We start from the raw sequence: 19,862 nt of genomic DNA on the forward strand, positions 1-19,862 counted from the left end.
TGGGTCCTTCCCGTGCTAGGCAAGTGCTCTACCGCTGAGCCACAATCCCAGCCCCTGTCATTTTTCTTTATCCAGACTTTGGACAGAGGGAAAAATCTGACACAACCCTCAATTTGTATAAACTCCCTTTCCAAGAATCCTAAGCCTTGTGATGTGGCTCAGGGATACAGTGCTCAGTTAGTATGCATGAACCCTGGGTTGGATTAGCAGTACCAAAAATAAAAATAAAAAGATTCTTACTAGTACAGTGCCCCTGTGGTATAAATCAGTGGCAGAATGATTTCAAGAACCTGGGTTCCAGGAGGGCTGGGTTGTGGCTCAGTGGTACAGCGCTTGTCTAGCACGTGTGAGGCGCTGGGTTCGATCCTCAGCACCACATAAAAAAGATAAATAAATAAAATAAAGGCATTGTGTCCAACTACAACTAATAAATAAATAAATAAAAAGCTGGGTTCCATCCTCACAACAAAGGAAGAAAAAAAATGTCAGCTTCCTCAGAATGCTAATATTAGAGGTAATCTTTGCCAATTACCTTAGATTTCTCTTATCTGGGAAATGGTGAGAATATTCTCACCTACTTCCTTTAGGATTGTTGTAAGGATTAACAGATACCATACAACCAAAAGGACTTAGCAAAGAGTCTGGCAAACAGTAAATGCTCAGTAAACATTATGTTATTATTATTCAGAGTGGCTGGAGCTATAAGGGAAGTAGAGGAATCCATTACCTGTCATTGGGAACCAGGCAACTGTCTCTGGGCTGTTCAGGAGAAGACAAGTATCTGCTGGAACCCAACATCTGCAAAGAGGAAAAAATTATTAGTGACCATTATGATTCCAGGAGGAATTGGCCATGTAATAGGCACCCTTAATTTCTCCCATAGTGCTTCTTTAAGCACAGAGATCCCAAAATAATATCCCCCATTCCCAACAACTATGGGCTCAGAGACCTAAATTAAACTCTAAACTGAAGTCCATGAATCCCAAGTTGTAAATCTGAGTTACTAAATCATGACTTGGACCTAAAACTAAAACCATCCAGCAAATTCCCAAATTTTGACTTTGGTGAGATGCCAGACCCTGACATGGACACTATTAAACCTGAAAACCGGCTTCAGACCTCTCTCTATATTGTGATATAAATACACTAAAACTATGACTTCAAACACCCAAAGTGAAGACCTAGAAACCAAAAGGAGTTCCCCCATTCCTACAAATCTTAACTTCTAATACTGATACCCTAGGCCCCCCAAATGACAACTTCTGATCCTCAAATAGAACCCCAATCCTAATATCAAGCAGACCACAAACGTCAGCGCTGAAAACCCAGATCCTAAAGTATGAAATCCAAGCCCCTCCAAAGCAAATCCCAATCCCTAAATTTACTTCAGATCCTAAAATAAAGGATCTAGACCCCCAAACTGTCACTTCAGACCCTCTAATTGTGACCTCAGTCCTAAAACTGGGATCCAACATGAGTCCAAGACCCCAGACCCTAAAACTGAAGCCCCATACTTCATGTGGGGGGTTCCAGGCCCTCAAATTTAATTATCAAAGACCCAAACTGGGACTCCACATCCTAATCTCATATCCCAACATGGAGATTTGAAGCCCAAGATCTATACTGAGGCTTCACTCCCCCAAATCAGACCCCAGAATTCCAAACTAAGAACTTCCCGATCCCCCATTGAGGATGTCCCGATTCCACCAGGAAAGCTTTCAGTCAAACGCGAGATCTTCAGATTCCAAAATCCGTCCCCTCCAGACGCAAACCCTAGACCCCAGGCCTGGAGTCGAGAGCCCCAACCCCTCTGCTGCTCCACCACCTCCTGCAGTAGGTCCAACCGGCCAGGGTCCCCGAGCCTACGCCCCGCTGAGACCCCAACTCTGCCTCTGCTGCCCCGGCCTGGCCCCATCCGTGGCCCTACACCCAGCGCCCGTCCGCCCTCCTGTCCCCGGGGAGGGGGGGCCCACGGCCGCACGGTGCCACTCCGGGGACCCCAGGGTCCCCTCATGCCAGCTAGAGCGGGGGAGACCCCCGCCCTGTTCCCCTTGGCCTCCAGCACCCGCCTCAGGACGTGCAAAATGGCGTGAGGCCCTCCTTCAGCTTTCACGCCAGCCCCACACTCGGGAGTCAAATCAGACAGCCTCTCGCGCTGGTCCCGGGAGGCGGACGGCGTGCGCGCGAGAGCCCCCAGTCGCCTAGTTTTCAACCCCGGCGTGGGATGGGTGCGAATTCCCCGGGCGCTAGGCTTCAGCGCGAGCCTGTGGCGCGAGGCCTGAGGAATGGAACAGGACTGAGCTCCTGAGGCCAGACCACGCCCCTACCAGTTCGCGCCAAGGAGTGCTGGGCGCGAGACTGGAAAGCGTTATAAGGACAGGGTGCAAGTGGCCGTGCGCACGCGCGCCCGCGGAAGGGTCCTGTCCCCTTCCACAGCGCGAGCTCAGCCTCGAGCCTCCTGACAAGGCTTTTGCTGCCACGCGCCAAGGGGCTGACCAATCAGCGCTTGCTCAGCTTCCCGCCTTTTTTTGCAGGCCACGCCCCTCTTGCCCTGTTTCATTAGCTTCTCACTGTCCAGGATCCTTGAATCCTAACCAGGAGGTGGGTGTTCCCCAACTGCCAATTCTCAGGAAGAGAGATCTCGCCAGCTTCCCCTTCTGGCCCTCCGGTGCCCCATTTTCACCCTTCCCCTTCAGTGCATATCTAGTTAGGAACTATTGTGTGCCAAGTGTCAAAGAATCATGCTGGATGCAGGGAATTTTTCTAAGCTTCCCTGAATTGAGCCTTAGTAGTAGTTCCTTTCACCGAGATTCAAGCTCCTTGAGATGTAAATAATAATAATAATAATAATAATAACAACAACAAAACTGTACTGTTCTTTTGGGAAGCTCAATCTCATGACCCATGAAGAGGATGAACTGGAAAAATCTATTTTGAAAGCGGGGATCTAGCCATGCAATTAAGAGTAGAAATACTGGGGTCCAATATATTTCGGTTCAAATCACTTTTTATGGACAAGAGGCTTAATTTCTTAGTTTTTATAAATTTAGGATGATAGTTCTTACTTGGGTTGTATGCAGAATGTCTGGCATAAAGTTAACATGAAATATTTACTCAACCCATATTTACAATGTTCTGTCTACCCGAACAGGTGCATAAACATTGCTGCCCTCATGGAATTTCTATTCTGTGATGAGGACTGCTCCTTGTGCGAGAGCTTTCCTCCATCCCAAGGATTTGTTTTCCCATTTGTAAATTAGGGGTGGTGAGCATGAAGAGCGGGAATGGATGGAAAAGTGAGAAAGCATAAAAAGCACTGTTAATTACTGTGTTAATCAGCATAAGTATATCAATAAGCTTCCTCAACACTCCACCCCTCACCAACGCCCCTTTTCAATTGCCTCTATTCCTTTTCTAAAGACCAAAATGGTGGAGGCTGGACTTCATCTCCCAGCGGGCCTCGCGGGGGGGGGACATTCTGCGCACGCGCTATCAAGTGCCCCTTTGCCTCCTGGGAGTTAGAGTCGTTCTTTCACTCTGCCCGCCTAGTTTGTTTCTTACCCCACCTCCAAGCTGCCGTGCTACCTTCTGGGAGGTGTAGTTCGTGACCGCTCGGACTCCAATTCCCAGCGGGCTTCGGGGCAAGAACCCGGAAGGGGAGGCTGGAGAGGAGGGAGTGGGGGAAACCCGCGTAGCTGAGGGAGCTGCAACGCGGGGAGATGGTGAGAGCCCCAGGCGGGGTCCGGGTGCGCTTAAGAGTCTTAGCGAGGGTTCAGGACCATGGGCGACAAGGAACAGGCTGAGGTTAAAGAACGGGCTGGGCGCGGGGAGATCGCTTGGGGGAGGGGATTTGGGAGGAATTGGAGTCCAAGGGAGTAGAAGAATGGGGGCTAGGGAGGGGTCTTGGAGATGGGGAGGGAGTCGAGTTTGGGGATTGACTATAAAGGTGCTCAGAGCTGGGGAAAGGGGCTCCGAGTTGTAGACGGAGCTGAGTGTACAGGCAGAGACCCCGAGGGGGGCAATTTCGAAGGGAGTTAGCCTGGGGAACGTGGAAAAGCATTGGGGGTCAGGGGTGGATGGATTGAGGGAGTCCAGATGCTCCAAAGGATAGGCCAACCGAGGATGCGATGTTGTGTTCTCTGGATCAGATTAGGGGTAGGAAGGCAAGTTGAGAAGGTGGGAGGCAAAAATCAATGAGAGTTGAGGTTAGGCTCCAAGTGTAGCGGGTGGGGTGGGGAGCTTGAGATTAGGGTCCCGAACGCAGAGATCCTTTGCCTAATCCATCCGGAGACTCCCGATAAACTGGACAGTCGTAGAACTCTAGGATAACATGGCCAGAAGAGACTGTAGAGAAAACGTTTTGCACCCACTCACATCCTCAGTGGGATTTAGAAGAGTGTAGTGGTTTATGTGTATGGACAGTCCAGTATTCAGATCCCTTTTTCTGCTCCTTCTTTGTGACCTGGGCAAGTCTCCTTTCTGTAAGCCTTCCATGCCCTTATCTGTATTATAAGAACAACAAGCATGCCTCTGAGAGAGGGCTAAAGGGAGGCTCCTTAAAATCGTTACTGTTGGTGGGAGAATAAGTCCCAGTCCCAGAGCTGTTGGTGGGAAGTTCCCCATGCTAGGAATGTGACTGGGTTACAGCTGCTAATGGATTCCCTCCTTTTCAGTCCAGACCTGGAGTTTTCTCAAAACCTGGCACTGATGGGGGGCACACCCGAGCTCAGAAACATGCAAGGGTTCCCCGCATTCTATAACACTAAACTGTTTTATGAAATGCCTGGCCCTGGTTTTAGTTGTTTATTTATATTAAGTAATTTTTTTTAATATTTATTTTTTGGTTAGACACAATACCTTTATTTTGTTTATTTATATTTATGTGGTGTTGAGGATTGAGCCCAGGGCCTCACGCATGCTAGGCGAGCGCTCTACCGCTGAGCCACAACCCCAGCCCTGTATTAACTTATTTAATTCTGTTGACACCTCGAAGGTGTAGTTGCTCCATTTTACAGAAAGGAAGCAGAGGCACAGACAAGTTAAGCAACTTTCCCAAGGTCAGCCAGAATTTAAAAATAGACTCAGGATTCCAACCCAGGTAGCCTGTCACAGAATCTGTTCTTTGACCATTATAATCTAGTCCCCTCTCCCCCTTTGAGGTACAATGTGGTGCCTGGAGACAGAGACCCAAACAACCTTGGGTTAAAGATTTAGTTCTGCTATATGTTTGCTGTGTGAACTTGGGCAAGTTTTTTTTTGTCTTTCTTCTTCTGTTAAATGGGGTCAGTAATGCTAGGAAGGTTATAGGGTACAGGTAGGTAATGCCTAAAAAGTGCTTAGAGTAAGCATTCGATATGTGTGTTGTCTTTGGAATGGAAACATACTTGACAGACAGACAGACCTGACAGAGAAGGCAGCAGGGAAGGACCAGTGAGGGAGGCATCAGCCCGGCTGTCTCCCTTTATTTCTCTCTCATGTTGCTCCTATTTCCTGATCTTTCTACTTTCTAACCCCATTCCTAGGCTTCTAAGTCCAAGCATGATTCCCAGAGAGGGTGCTCAGAAACTCAATCTGTCCCCATTCCCATTCCTGTCCCCAGCCAAATATAAATAATTCACTTGCCAATTTGCCAATGCCTACTCTGGCCCAATTCCAGGTGTTTCAGTGAATAAGAAATATTTCTAACAACTGAGATGTTTCTGGTCCTCCCCCACCACCCCCCAACCTTTTGGTCATTGGGACCTCACTGGGCATTTTGGTAACTTTGTAATTCATCTTTAAACAGTTTGGCTTATTTGCTATGAGCCTTCCGGACTTACAAGTTCAGTGACTGATGGTTAAAAGCCCTCATCTCAGAGAGGCCCAGGTTCATATCCCTGCCTCTGTTACTGTGTGTCCTTGGCTAAACTGCATCCCTTCTCTGGGCCTCAGTTTTCTCATATGTAAAATGGGACCACATTCAACCCATGAGGTTCTCATAAGGAGTTAATGTACATAAAATATCTGGTGTGTATTAGGTTCTCAGTAAATGTGAGGTCCTTCTGTATTTTTATTCTTTGAAGAAAAAAATTTTAATCATAAGCTCTGGAACCGGAGTGCTTGGGTCTGGATCCTGGCCCCATCCTCACCAGCTATGTGATCTTAATCCTTTTGAACCTTGGTTTCCTCTTCTGGAAAATGGGAATTTATTCCTTAAGTAGTCCACAAGTGTTATTAGAGCACCTACTACATGCCAGGGCCTGGCCTGGGTGCCCTCTGCCCTCGGGAGCTCCCAGTTGTCGTCCTGCCAGAGCAATTTTGCAGTGCTAGTGGCCTCGTGCTTGTTTGGGGTCTGGGTGTCTCTGTTCCTGGTTAATTTTCAGCCCCGTTCGCCAGCCCTGCCTGCTTGTTACAGCTTTCATGGATTTTGAACATTCTGTCTCCAACAGCCATTGAATTATCTGAAAATCTATAGGTTTGAGAGAAAGTTGCCCAGCTCTCACTTTTCCCTGCTCCTGTGTGTCACATCTCGGTGAACTGGCACTTCTTTCCCTTGCCTTCATTGGTTTATCTTAGGAAATGCATCAGCTTTCCAGGTTATTTTGCCTTTTCTCAAAGTCTTAAATTTGTTGTCCGTGTGTGCTTGTCTGAAGCCTACACATGCAAATGATATTTTTACTTGTTTTCTTTTTTTGTGTATTGGAGATTGAACCCAGGGGCAGTCTACCACCAAGCTATATCCCTAGCCTTTTTATTTATTTATTTATTTTGAGATAGGATCTCACTAAATTGCCTAAGCTGGCCTTGAACTTGCAATCTTCCTGCCTCGGCCTGTCAAGTAGCTGGGATTACAGGCATGTACCACCATGCCCAGCTGTTTTTACCTTTGTGTGTGTGTGTGTGTGTGTGTGTATACACGTACCTACGTATGTACTAGGAATTCAGCCTGGGGCAGTTTACCACTGAGCTGTATCCTCAGCCGTTTTTATTTTTTATTTTGAGACAGGGTCTGGCTAAGTTTCTTAGGTCCTCACTAAGATGCTGAGGCTGGCTTTGAATTTGTGATGCTTCTGTTTCAGCCTCCTAAGCTGCTGGGATTACAGGTGTGTGCCATTGCACCTGCTATTTTTAAAATTTTTTTGGTTTTAAACCAGGGATTGAACCCAGGGGCACTTGACTACTGAACCACATCCCCAGCCCTTTTTATATTCTAATTTTGAGAATTTTGAGAAGTTGTTCAGGACCTCACTAAGTTGCTGAGGTTGGCTTTGAACTCATGATCCTCCTGTTGCAGCCTCTGAGCTGCTGGGATTAGAGGTGTGCACCACCATGCCTAGCTCTATATTTACCATTCTTTTTTTTTAATATTTTTTTAATTGTCAGTGGTCCTTTATTTTATTTATTTTTACGTGGTGCTGAGAATCGAACCCAGTGCCTCACGCATGCTAGGCAAGCACTCTACCACTGAGCCACAACCCCAGCCCCCTATATTTACCATTTTTAATGGCGTGTTTCTAGCTACTGTGGTAAAGCTGTCTTATTCCTAAAAGGGTTTGCTGGTGGCATCTACTTGAGATGCCATCACTGACCCCTCTATTTAGAATCAACGTCCCCCTTCAGCCCCCTCATCTGTCATATTTGTTTTCCATAGCTCTTACCACCTTGAAACTTACTGCATATTTCTTTTTCCTTTCTCCAATTAGTATGCCATCCCCGTGAGGACAGGGATTTCTGTCTCCTGTTCCCTGTGTATCCTCAATGCCTGGAACTGTGCCTGGCACTAAATAGGTGCTTGAAAATACCTGTTCAGTGAGGCCCAGAACCCAACAGTTACACAGAGATGGCCCTTCCTTCCCAGCAGCTCTGGAGGCTGAGGCAGGAGGATCACAAGTTCGAAGCCAGCCTCAGCAACTTAGCAAGGCCCTAAGCAACTCAGTGAGATCCTGCCTCTAAATAAAATATTAAAAAAGACTGGGGATGTGAATCAGTGGTTAAGTGCTACTGGGTTTAATCCGCAGTATCAAAAAGAAGAAAAAAAGAAATGGCCCTTCTTTGTTTTTTTGTAAATGACTCAGGATCAGGTCATCTCAGAATGTGAAACAAAGAGGGAAGGAGTCCTTGGTACCACTCAGTGATCTTTGAGCCTCTCTTTGTCTGTATTACCCCAGATCCTAAACCTTTAGCCTCGGTTTGATGCCAGGTTGGCCTCAGGTGCTCTGACAGGTTGATTTCAATAAATTGTCAGCCAGCCCAGGGGTGGGTGCTGTCACTACCTCTGCCTTACTGTGTTGGCAGTGCTGGGATGGAACCCAGAGCCCTGTGCTTGCTAGGCAAGTGCTCTACCACTGAGCTGCACCCCGCACCCATTATCTCCATTTTATGGAGAAAAAGAGGAAACAGAGGCCCCCGAAGTCACACCCCCCTGAAGTGAGAAGGCTGGGATTCAGCAGGCCTTGCCTGGGTTCTCTCTGCTCCCAGGATCTAGATTCCTGGGGTTTGGACAATTCCTAACCGCAGGGAGCTATTAGTCAGAAAGGGCAACTTTCTGAGGGAAAGAGGCCAGCAGACCCTGAGCAGACCCTGAGGCCAGCAAGTCAGGGGGAAGGTATGGATGGACTGTGGACTAAGGGGCAGTGGAGATGGGAGATGAAAGTAACAGACCTGGGGGCATAGGCCATGGCCGTTTGCCACCAATTCCTGTGACTGGTCAAGTGTGTTCCCTGAGAACTTGCTCCATGCCCTACCCTGTGCGGGGGTTGCCCCTGGGGCTAGGGGCCAGGGCCACCTGATGCTCCCTGGGTGTGTCAGGATCTATCTGCTGTTGATCATTTCTTTCCTTCTTTCTTTGGTTTATTCTCTTGTGTCTTTTTCCTCCAGTGTCTTACATTGGATGGAAGTTAACATTCAGCTTTTCTCCATTCTTTGTGCATTTATGGAGACAGCTGTCCCCAGACCTGCAGCACAGCTGGCCTCCCCTTGACTTATTCACCTGGACGTTCTTTTTGCCTCTCTTCTGGACCAGATCTTCTTTTCTCGATGTGGTATCTCCCTTTTTATTTGTTTACTCCTTCATTTTGATGAAGCAGATGCTCCGGCTGCTTCTTGAGAGAGGGTACATGGGATGCGTATTTTTTTCTGAGAATTCCTGTGTCTTCATTGAAGGGTTTGAAGGGAGTGATGTGGTCCTGTTGTGTTTGGAAAGATCCCTGGGACTGCCATGAAAAGGATGGACCAGAAAAGCTAAACCAGCTGAGTGAGCCAAGCAGGGAGGCTGGAATTGTGCATGTGCAGGGAACACGGAGGTCCCAGCCTTCCTGAAGCTCAGGCTGGAGGGGAGAGGGGCCCTCACCCACTCAGCTCATTGCTATTCAGCAGTGACAGGTGACAGGTGTCGCAAGAGGAAGCCTGAGGCCAGGGAGATCACATGTAGCATGAGAAGGTATGAGGACAGCACTCTGAGGGTGGGGTAGGGGGCAGGGAGGGGTGGGGGGGTGGGGTGGCATTCTGCCTCAGTGCTAGGGCAGGATTTCCACAGAGGGTGCTGGCTGGAGCACCCAGGAATTGTGCCCAGGAGAAGACATGCAGAAGCTGGGCAGCATGACTGTGAGAAATTTATATGTTCACCATTCATTCATTCATTCATTGATGCAAACATTGTATATCACTCACCTATCATGAGCCAAGGCATTGCTTTGCAAACTTTAATGTACACATGAAGGCTCTGGAGGGCTTGCTGAAGTACACATTCAAAGTCCACAGCTCTGGGGCAGGGCCTGAGAGTCTACGTTTCTAACAAACTGCCAGGGGATGATGCGTAGCCACTGCTGCAGGAATCACCCTTAGGAGCAGCCAAGTACTCAGCATGGATCCAAAAGCTGGGGAAGCAGCAGACAGAAAAGCCAGCCCTGGGGGAACTTTCATTTTGGCAAGGGGAGATGGACACTAGGCTTTGTTTTAACGAAGTTTATAGCATATCAAATAATAACATGTGCTAGGAAGGGGAATCAATCAGGGAAGGGGCATGAGGGAGTGTGTCTCTTGGGTGGAGGGTTGTGGATTTGAATCAAAGAAGGTCTCAGAGTGAATTCTGAGCAAATCCCAAAGGAGGTAAAGGGCGAGCCCTGGAGATAATCTGGAGAGAGCATATTAGGCAGGGGGAAGAGTGAGTAGAAAGGCCTTGAGGATTGAACAAGATAATCCACACAGAGGGCTCAGTAAGTTCAGTGAATGAAACTCCCTCCTCATCTTTATTTATCAGGATGGGCTTTGTGTTGTAGTAGAGAACTTGAGCTCTGGAGTCGGCCCAACTCCCCCCATTGATTCAAAGTTCTTCTACAAAACTGTTAACAAGGGCTTTTCCTTAGCCACTGTGCCTCAGTTACCTAGTCTTTGACATGACACTAAAAATAGTAAAGTAATGAGAATCAAATGAGTTTGTAAAGTGCTGAGAGCAAAGCCTAGCACATGGTGTCTGCTCAGGTATTAACTGCTTTTGTGATTAATACATTTATGTTGATTATGATTGCTCTTTTGGATGTCTTCCCCCTTGCCCATGAGCTGTTTCTGGTGAGCTCACTGTCACCTATGTGTCCAAGGCATCCAAGCCAGGGCCAGCACATGAGAGGTCCTCAGTGCATGTCAGACAGGTTTTTGCAAATGCTTTTCATGTACACGAGGGATATAAAAATGTACATGTTCTCATCGTTGGGGGCATTCCATCAGGTTGTAAATTGTGTGGTTCGGTTCCTTATTCTTTTTTTCTTTCTCTCAAGTAATCTCTTCTGTGAATAGGTTTCCCATTGTAATTGTGGATTTGCCAAAGTCTTATTTCTGTGACTGTCATGTGCAGGGATGGTTGTTTTCTGCTTATATATCTGAGGCCCTCATCTTAGGGGCCAAGAAGTTTTGTGTGTACAATGGGTCAATTTGTTTTATCACCATATTTGTCCCTAATGCTATCTTTTGTTTCTGCCATTTTCTTCCTCTCCTTCTTTCTTTCCTTCCTTCCTTCCTTCTCTTGGTTCTGTTTTGCTAGATCAGTCTTTTTCCATCTTTTTATTTTTCATCTTTCTGAGTCATGAGGTCTTATGAGTGGGTCTTCATGGAGTAGTCTCTGATGCTGACCTAGTATAGAGCTTTGTGCTGGGCTCAGTGTGTTGGGAGTTAGAAAATCTGGTTCCAGACCCTACCTCCCCCTCTGCACAATCCAGTGAGGAAGATACAGCCATCCTCAGACAGAAGACTCATAGTGCAGGGCTGGGAGGAGGGAACCAAGTCCTCCCTGGGGCAGATGAGTAGTTTCCAGGAAGGGAAGAGTCTCTCTGTATAAAATTACACTTGAGCCAAGATCTGAACGTAAGGGATTGAGCCATGTGTGACCTAGGGGAGTGCATGTGGTCAGCAGGAATAACAAATACGGACAGGGAAGGGAAGAGCTTCGCAGCTTTGAAAAATAAGTAGCAAGGAGGCTGGTGTGGGTTCCAGCCTGAGTCAGTATGGGGGGACAACACCCTGGAGGAAAGGATGCTGAACTGAGATCCCACAGACTATAAGGGAAGCAGTAGGGCACAGTGACTCTGCAGTCAGATCCCTGGCTTCATATCTGTGCTCCAACTCACACTAGTTCTCTGTGACCTTGGGCTGGTCAGGCATGCTTCCTTGCCTCATTTTCTTCATCCATATAGTGAAGAGAATAGCAACACCTACTGAGGATCACACCTGGCCTTCGTATTCTTGAGAATTTGCTTAGAGGTTCTAGCAGGGAGCACAGTTACTCCATACTCATAGTCCTCCTTTATAGGGGAAAGTCATTTTCTTGACCAGTGTGATAGGTCCACAACAGCAGGGACAGTGTGGAAGGAAGGGGACACCTACCTAGGCAGAGAGATTAGCTAAATCAACCCTGGCAATCAATAGGGTGACAGATGTCACAGCCAGATCTCCCTCACATCCAGAGCCTGGGCATTCTAACTACTCTGTATGTCAGGTCAGGCATCCCAGAGTCCACTGCGGGGAGAGGCGGGGATGCGTGGAGTGCCAGAGTGGAGGAGTGGGCAGGGATGAGGCTGGACAAGTGGGGTACCTGGGCTTTTCCCCACGTGCCAGAAGGGAGCCAATGGCATATTCTAAGCCTGGTGGGGCAGGAGCAAGTTTATAGGTTTGTGCCTTAACAAGACCCGTCTGGTTGTGCTTCCTGCTGTCCTTTGGTTATAGGTGGAACAGGCAAGGCTGGGGGTTGGAGGACAGGGGCCTCCTGAGAGCTGTTTTCGAGTTTTTCTTGAATGGCTTGGATTAGGATCTGGACCAGAACTCATGACAAGCCTTGTGTGCAATTTTAAGTTAACATATAATCGATGCTTAAAAAACATTTTCGTGTTTTTTCCTATTGTTTTCCTGCAGTGAGTGTGAGTCAGGTTTGGAGCACCTGGTTGGAAAGAATGAATGGACAGGTAGGACCATTATGTCCACCCGGCCTGAGCATTGAATGCCAGGCCTGAAGGCTTCAGCTCAGTGTTGTAGGGACTATCACAGGGCTCTTCCTGTTTGTTTTTAAAGGTAAAGTGATTCCCTGCCCATTTTCCCAGGCGGGAAATCTCGACCTCCACTGCTTGCAACAAAAGCCTAGCATTCTATGATTTCTCTGCACTTCCTTTCGTCCCAGAGTTTTCAATTCCCAAGGCCACCTGGCCCTTTAAATCTCTGTTGTCAATCAAGGCTCCGGTTCTGAGGGAACGGCAAGTAATAAGCTTCCCTTTGCGTGCTGGAGTGTGGCTTCCACCCGGGTCTAGTTCCTCCGTTTAGCAGGAAGTTGGGAATTTGCTAACACTCCCTTACATGTGGCTGTTTCCATCCCTCCACCCCCTCGCGTCACCTCTCGCCTACTCCTCCCTGTTTCCAAGTCGGGCCCCTTCGCCAAGGCCTTCCTTATATGGGCACGGCCCCGAACGGCGGCCACTCATTGGCTGAGGGCGTCACGCGCGCGTCTGTCAACAAAGGGGCGGAGGGAAATTAGCTGCGCGCGAGGGCGGGAGAGAAGGCGCGAGGGGGCGGGTCCTTTTAGCTCTCCCGCGCATGCGTGTGGGCGCCACTCCTGCTACCTGCGGGAGGCGCTGCGGGTGAGGGCGCCTTGGGGGCGTGTCTAGATTTGGAGGGTCACCTGAGGGGTGCGGGAGATTTCCTTGAGGGGGAGGCTGCGATATCAGAGGGTTCCCTTTGTGTTTAAGTGATATTTTCGGGTGGGGAAGTTGCGAAGGTGTTGGAACTATTCCGGGGTTTCCTTGAGCTTAAGGCGCTTTGGGGTTTGGGTTCTTTTGTCATGTGGGAGGTTCGGCTGTGTTCTAGGAGTTTCCTGTGTGTGATGGGGTATTTGGGGAGCTCCTGGAGAGACTTAGAAGCAAGGAGCCCAAGAGTACCCATTCCGATTCCTGAGCCAGAATGCCTGGACTTGTCTGTCCTCACGGCTACCTGTCTGACCCTGGGCAAGGGACTTACTTTCTGTGACTCACCTGGAAACAGGAACTGCTAACACTGCCTGCTTCCTAGGGGCCCGGCCCATCAGCAGTTTTAAAACAGTGCCCAGTGAGCGTGCTGTAGCACGTGTCTGCTATAGTAACATTTGTGAGGATTCTTTTGGCTTTGAGAGATATTTATTTGGTTTGGGATTTGCCTTAAATGTTAGGGAAATTTTGGGTTTTAGTGAGTTCTTTTGCCCGGGAGGGGGGTCCTGTGGAATTAAGGGACTTGTGGGAGGGATGTTTGGGGTGAGTATAGGATGTTAGGAAATTGAAACATCTGTGAGGTTAGGAGGTGGCTGTGTACCTTGGAATCGATGAAAAATTCTTTGAGACCGGGCCCTTCTGTGCTGTAGGTGTGTTTTTACATTTGGGGGTTTAAAATGAATTTGAAAGAATCTGGATATTTTGCAAGAGGAGTATAGAGTTTCTGGAGATAAGGATAGGAATTGATTAGGGGATTATGAGGGGAGGTAAAAATGATTAGGATTGAATTTTATTTTTTTTTAGTTATTGATGCCTGTGTTTGGAGGTCATACAGAACTATGGAGTGAATGAGGAATCTGGAATTGCCTGGTTTTAGAGGGACAGTCTATACTGCCAGAGTTGGCAGACCTTTTCCACAAAGGGCCAGATAATGAATATTTCAGGCTTTGCAGTCTTTGCTGCAGCCCTGCAGCTCTGCTATTGTAGCATGAAAGAAGCCATAATATGCATTTTAGTAAAACTTCATTCACAGAGACAGGCAAAGAGCCCTTGGTCCATAGTTTGGAGACCTCTCTGGTCTGGAGGCATATGGAAGGTTTGAAGTTTGGAGGGTTACTTCCATTTTAGGATGTGATGCCAGGGACTTTGAGAGTGAGGCGTCTGCTGCTTACTGGTAAGAAGAAAGTGCAGTGGAGATTAGTCATATCGGATTCATTACCAAAATTACCTCCACATTGGGTCATGTACATAAAGTTGTTGCAAAATAAAGTAGTCTTTATTGAGAGCACTGAGCTGAGGGTTCCAGAAACCAAGTCTGAGAGGATGATTTTGCTCCAGACCTACTGTCCCTTTAGCTGTGTGACCTTTCCCCACTCTGCGCCTCAGTTTATTTGTGTGCGATTTAAAGAGGGGGGCTAGACATAGGTGCTTTTATCCTAGGAGCCTGTGACTGTGTTTCAGGGAAGCACCTGCAGAGCCTTTGCAAGGGTGTGCTCTCTTCTAGGTGAGGATACCCAGCTTTAAGAGATTCTCAAAGAGCCCCATGAACCCCCAAAAGTGAGTTTCTTAAGGGCCTGTCTGGCTCTGACCTCAGATTTTCTTCCCCTCCCAATCCACCTTGTTCTTCCCTCTGTGGGATCAAGCAACTATGGTTGTGGGCAGGGCTGGGAATTCCTATTTTTTCCATAACTGGCTCCTGGGAGAGCAAAGAGAAAAAGGTGGATCTTTTCTGTTGACTGGCACTTTCACTCAAGTTTAAAGGTCATGTCAACTGGAGGCCTCTGGACTATGAGCAAAGATAGTCTGGCGGAGGTGTAGGATTTGTGGGAGTGGAGCAAGCTGCCAGTTAGGGCCACATTCTGTGTGTTCAAAGAGAAGTCATCCCCTCTTCATTCCTGTTTCCTCACCTGACACATGGGGTGGGAATTTAGGTTTTGTTTTGTTTTCCCCAGTGGTGCTGGGGATGGAACTTAAGGCCTCTAGCACCTGATGGTCTAATTTGATCGGTTTGTTCTGGAGAGGTTGAGATCTGGTGCTCCATGGAGGGAAGACTGTTCCCCCAGTTCCCTAACCTGCTGTTCCCTGTCTCCAGGTGGCATGTGGAGCCTCCCACCACCATCCTGGTCTTGAGATCCGGTGACTCCTTGCCTGTTTGTCATCATCCCCCAGAATGGACCGTGGCGGCCTTCTGCCCTTCCAGCTCTGGTGTCCCCGGCCCTTTGGTACCTACTCCCAGAACCAGCCGCGCCCACCTTCCACATCCCTCAAGTCATCAGCCTGCTCCGAGCCAGGCAGTGGGGCTGAGCCTGACCATGGGCCTGCGCACTCGGAGAATACCCCGCCTGCCTTGGCCGCAGAGGCCCCTGCTGCTCAGCCTGCTCCGCTCCTCTCAGCGGCAGGTGCTGGTGATGAGGGCCGAGTCCTGCTGGACACGTGGTATGTTATCAAGCCTGGGAATACAAAGGAGAAGGTGGCCTTCTTCGTGGCCCACCAGTGTGGTGGAGGCAGCCGGGCCAGCTCCATGAAGGTCAAGGGGCACTGGGGCAGTGACAGCTCCAAGGCCAAGCGGAGGCGGCGCTGTCTGGAATCCACCAAAGCTCCTCCGGACCCAGGGGGCCGGGAGGGACCCCCTGCTGCCGAGGGGGGCCCCACTTCAGCAGGGGAGGATGTGGACTTGCTCTCTGTAGCAGAGATGGTGGCCCTGGTAGAACAGAGGGCCGCCCTGGCCCTGCAGAGCTATCCTCGCCCCACCACCCCAGCGCCTGTGGTCTTTGTGTCAGCTGAGCAAGGTGGACCACCTAAGGGGTTGGGGTCTGAACGGAGGTCTGGCGGTGGTGACTGCAGTCGTGTGGCTGAAGCAGTAGCCCATTTTGAGGCTCAGCGGGACAACCCTCCGACCAAGGGCCTCCGCAAGGAGGAGCGGCCAGGGCCAGGTCCTGGTGAGGTACGCATTGCCTTCCGCATCTCCAATGGCAGGGAGCCCCGCACATCAGACGGCAGCCTACCCAATGGAGGCGGGGGCCGGTCTGGTTGTGCTTTCCCTGGCAGCCCAGGTCCTGGGGCTCGAACCAAGGACAAGATCACCTGTGACTTATACCAGCTCATCAGCCCTTCCAGGGATGCCCTGCCCAGCAACGTGGAGTTCCTGCTGGCTAGGGCAGATGAAGCCAGCGAGGCTGAGACCCCAACCCCTGCCAGGCCTGAGGACACGCCCCCCGCCCCACCCCCACCCCCTGCCCGGGACTGTGGAGCGTCAGGCTTTCACGTGGATGTGGTGGTGACAGGTGTGGTGGACGAGTGCATCTTCTTTGGTAAGGATGGCACCAAGAATGTAAAAGAAGAGACAGTGTGCCTGACTGTCAGTCCCGAGGAGCCACCCCCACCCGGCCAGCTCTTCTTCCTCCAGTCTCGGGGGCCAGATGGGCCCCCTGAGTCACCCCCAGCTGATGCGCCAACCACGCTGCCAGGCCCAGATGATGCTGAGGGGACAGCAGACACCTCCCTATGCCGCCTTTATCGTCACGTGTCACACGACTTCCTAGAGATCCGCTTCAAGATCCAGAGGCTACTGGAGCCACGACAGTACATGCTGCTGCTGCCCGAGCACGTGCTGGTCAAGATCTTCAGCTTCCTGCCCACAAGGGCCCTGGCAGCCCTCAAGTGCACCTGCCACCACTTCAAGGGCATCATCGAGGCATTCGGCGTCCGGGCCACAGACTCACGCTGGAGCCGAGACCCGCTGTACCGCGATGACCCTTGCAAGCAGTGCCGCAAGAGATACGAGAAGGGTGACGTGTCACTCTGTCGATGGCACCCCAAGCCCTACCACCACGACCTGCCTTACGGACGTTCCTACTGGATGTGTTGTCGCCGAGCTGATCGTGAGACACCAGGCTGTCGCCTGGGCCTGCACGATAACAACTGGGTGCTGCCCTGCAATGGGCTGGGTGGGGGCCGCACTGGCAGGGAGGAGGGGAGGTGAAGCCGGGGGAGGGGGAGGGAGCTCATCATGCCTACCCCTCCCCCATCCCCTGGGAGCCAGGGACCAGGACTGGGCCACCAGCCCACACCCCAGTCCAGGAAGTGTTGATCACCCACCAGAACTGAGACCAGGGTCAGGGTGACCCACAAGAACACTCTGGTTGACCCCTGTTGGTTTTGTACTCCTCAGACCCAGGTCCGTGGACCCTCAAGTAGGGTGTTTTTTTATCAGCATCTCAGTTTCTTCTCCATTCAGCCCCAACACCCTCCCTGCCACTCTCTACACCCCAGGGACTCACCAGCAGGGAGCTGACGGCAGCTAATTTTGGTACCACCTAAGGCTTCCCCATGCTGGCCCTCTTCTGCGCCTTCTCTCAGTTCTTCATCTCTGGAGCTGTTTTCTCCAAGAGGCTACAGCATCCAAGGTTATACCTTTCTAAACTTACCAACTAGGGCTCACCTTCTTTTTTGGAATTGGGGGCCATCAGATCGCAAGGTAGATCTGGCAATTTATCATAGCAGCCTGCCATTTCTATGTTTTCCTTATGAAAGAAATAAAAATCAATGTTTTCTCCTTAATCTCAAGCTACCAGTCTGTTCCCTTCCCCTACAGGGGAAGAGAAAAAAAAAAAAAAACAACCCTGAATTATAGAAACTTTCCTTCTTCCCATTATTTAAGCTATTGCCTTCACTCCTCCCCCAGTAAAGCTGTGAAGCCCTTTGCCTCGCTCTTGACAGCGTGGGGGGCCAGAGGGCAAAGGACTGTGGGTTTGAATTTCTAGATGGTTTTTCCTTCAACTGTGGGTACTTGTTAAGGCATTGGGGTCTCTTTATCCCCAGCCACGTTTCTTTAGAATCTTTTGGTCATTTGGGACCTTGATTTTCAGGCAGTTTGGTCTGGGGTGTTTTTTTTATTTGTTCTTTTTGGGGGTTTTTGTTTTTTCATAATTGTGGTTCTGGAAGCTTCTAGTGTGTGGCATCTGACCAATTTTGAATTGGTCCTTTCTATAAAATCAATATTTATAAGGCTGGGCCCAGACTGGTCTGTGTGTTATTAAGGGAGGGGAATTGGGAAGAGAAGAGCGTCTCAGGCCTGTGCACAGGAGGATGGAAAAAAATAGAGATGGGTCCCTTAGCCAAGTCCTGAGCCTGAGATTATTTTCAGCTCATCTCATCTGTGTCAGTGTGAATTTGAAAATCTCAAAATAGTAGTTGCTTGAACAAAACCATTTTTCTTTCTTTAAAAATCCATGTTGAGCAAAAATGGTGGTCCTCGAGTCATCAGGAAGCCAGGCCCCTTAGCTCGGTATTCCATCATTCCTTGTCTCTGCACTTAGCCTTGTGGCCTAAGGGACTGCTAGCAGAACTCCTGCCTGACTGTGTTGCAGTGGGGGTACCCCTTCCTCTCATGAGTCCTGCACTGCACCTCTGCATCTCAGTGCTCAGCATGTGGCCACATGGAAGGGCTGCGAAGGAGACTGGGAGTGCAGTCTTGTAGCTGGGTGCAGTATGCCCAACCAAAAACCTGTTTATCTAAGATCCCAGTAATTAAAGTTTTAAAGTAGTCAGTTTTTTACTAAATAAAAGTAGAATTAAGACATCTTTTTTTTTTAATTTATGTTAGTTGTTGATAGACCTTTATTTTATTTACTTATATGTGGTGCTGAGAATCGAACCCAGTGCCTCACACATGCCAGGCAAGTGTGCTGCTGCTCAGCCCCAGCCCCAGCCCAAGACATCTTTTTAATTAAGTATAAAAGAGAAAAATGAATACTGAGCAGGAAGTAGCAGTTGCTGACGTTCTTATCAGGGAATCAATATCCAGAGAGACTAGGGAATATCATAGTAGTAACTCAATGCTTAGATTTTAGAACCAAAGAGACCTGAGTTTGAATCTTAGGTTTGATTTTGTGGGGCTTCGGTTTCTCCTCAAGTGTGAGTTTGGCTCGTTCTGCTGAAAACAACTGAAATAACAAATTTCCTAAAGAGCTCAGATGGTCAGTAAAATACCGTATGTGGGCCCTGAAGCCACTTTGGCCCTTAGGGCATTTGCTGAAGTGGATAAACTTGGGTTTCCTATGTGACATCCTTACTGGGACAAACAGGCTGAAGTCCTGCCCAGTGTAATAAGAGCCAAAGGAGTGGGGATCCCACACTCAGGTTAGCATGATCCAGAAGACCCTGGAGATGTTTGGAAAGCAGGGGGAGCACAAGACCAAAGGAAAGGAAAATCTGACCCTGAGAATTAGGGTCATAGACTGCACAGGTTTGCAGCCAGGTTCACATCACCTGTATGATCCAGGGTACATTTGCTGAGAGGTTGGGCAGAAACAGTGGAAGGAACTGTCATCTAGAATTCCACAAATAATCCTTTCAGACAATGAATAGTAAACAACCACACATGGAAATAAAGCAATAAAAGCAGGAACCAGCAGAAACAACCCTCTGGACAGGTCCACAGAGTTTTCAGATGGAACTCAGTCACATATTAAGTAAAATATCAAAATTTTTTTGTTAAAAAAATTTAAGAGCTTGGAAATATCAGCAGGGAACCTCAAACTAAAACTCTCCTAGCAGATTGGGGAAGGGGGCAGGTAGCCCACAGACAGAACTTGTAGAAATGAAAACTATAGTAACCATATATATTGAATTAAACCTAATGAGAGAAATGCAACACAGAAACAA

General features: G+C 49.0%; 2 protein-coding genes across 5 annotated transcripts in view; one reads left to right on the plus strand and one right to left on the minus strand.

The window, feature by feature from the left end:
• The window catches only part of Meiosin (meiosis initiator), a 29,494-nt gene extending 20,837 nt beyond the window's left edge, over positions 1-8,657 (minus strand). The window contains exon 1 of the mRNA XM_046455469.2: positions 8,641-8,657. Within this exon, the coding sequence (XP_046311425.1) occupies positions 8,641-8,657 (17 nt within the window). The remainder of the gene's footprint in view (positions 1-8,640) is intronic.
• On the plus strand, positions 3,640-18,209 carry Fbxo46 (F-box protein 46). Of its 4 annotated transcripts, XM_046455811.2 has the most exons (3): positions 3,681-3,722; positions 14,701-14,753; positions 15,289-18,209. In XM_046455811.2, exon 3 carries the CDS (start codon positions 15,367-15,369, stop codon positions 17,176-17,178), a length of 1,812 nt encoding a protein of 603 aa, XP_046311767.1. In that variant the 5' UTR covers positions 3,681-3,722; positions 14,701-14,753; positions 15,289-15,366; the 3' UTR covers positions 17,179-18,209. The 4 variants fall into 4 exon arrangements, with proteins under 4 accessions (XP_046311766.1, XP_046311767.1, XP_046311769.1 ...); XM_046455810.1 differs by lacking the exon at positions 14,701-14,753 and having other exon boundaries at positions 3,640-3,722; XM_046455813.2 differs by lacking the exon at positions 14,701-14,753 and having other exon boundaries at positions 3,707-3,804.
• The last annotated feature ends 1,653 nt before the right edge of the window (positions 18,210-19,862 follow it).

The sequence above is a fragment of the Marmota monax genome, unplaced genomic scaffold (assembly GCF_021218885.2).
Source record: "Marmota monax isolate L192 unplaced genomic scaffold, Marmota_monax_Labrador192_F-V1.1 WCK01_AAM20220418_F8-fsc00149, whole genome shotgun sequence".
NCBI classification, from domain to species: domain Eukaryota; kingdom Metazoa; phylum Chordata; class Mammalia; order Rodentia; family Sciuridae; genus Marmota; species Marmota monax.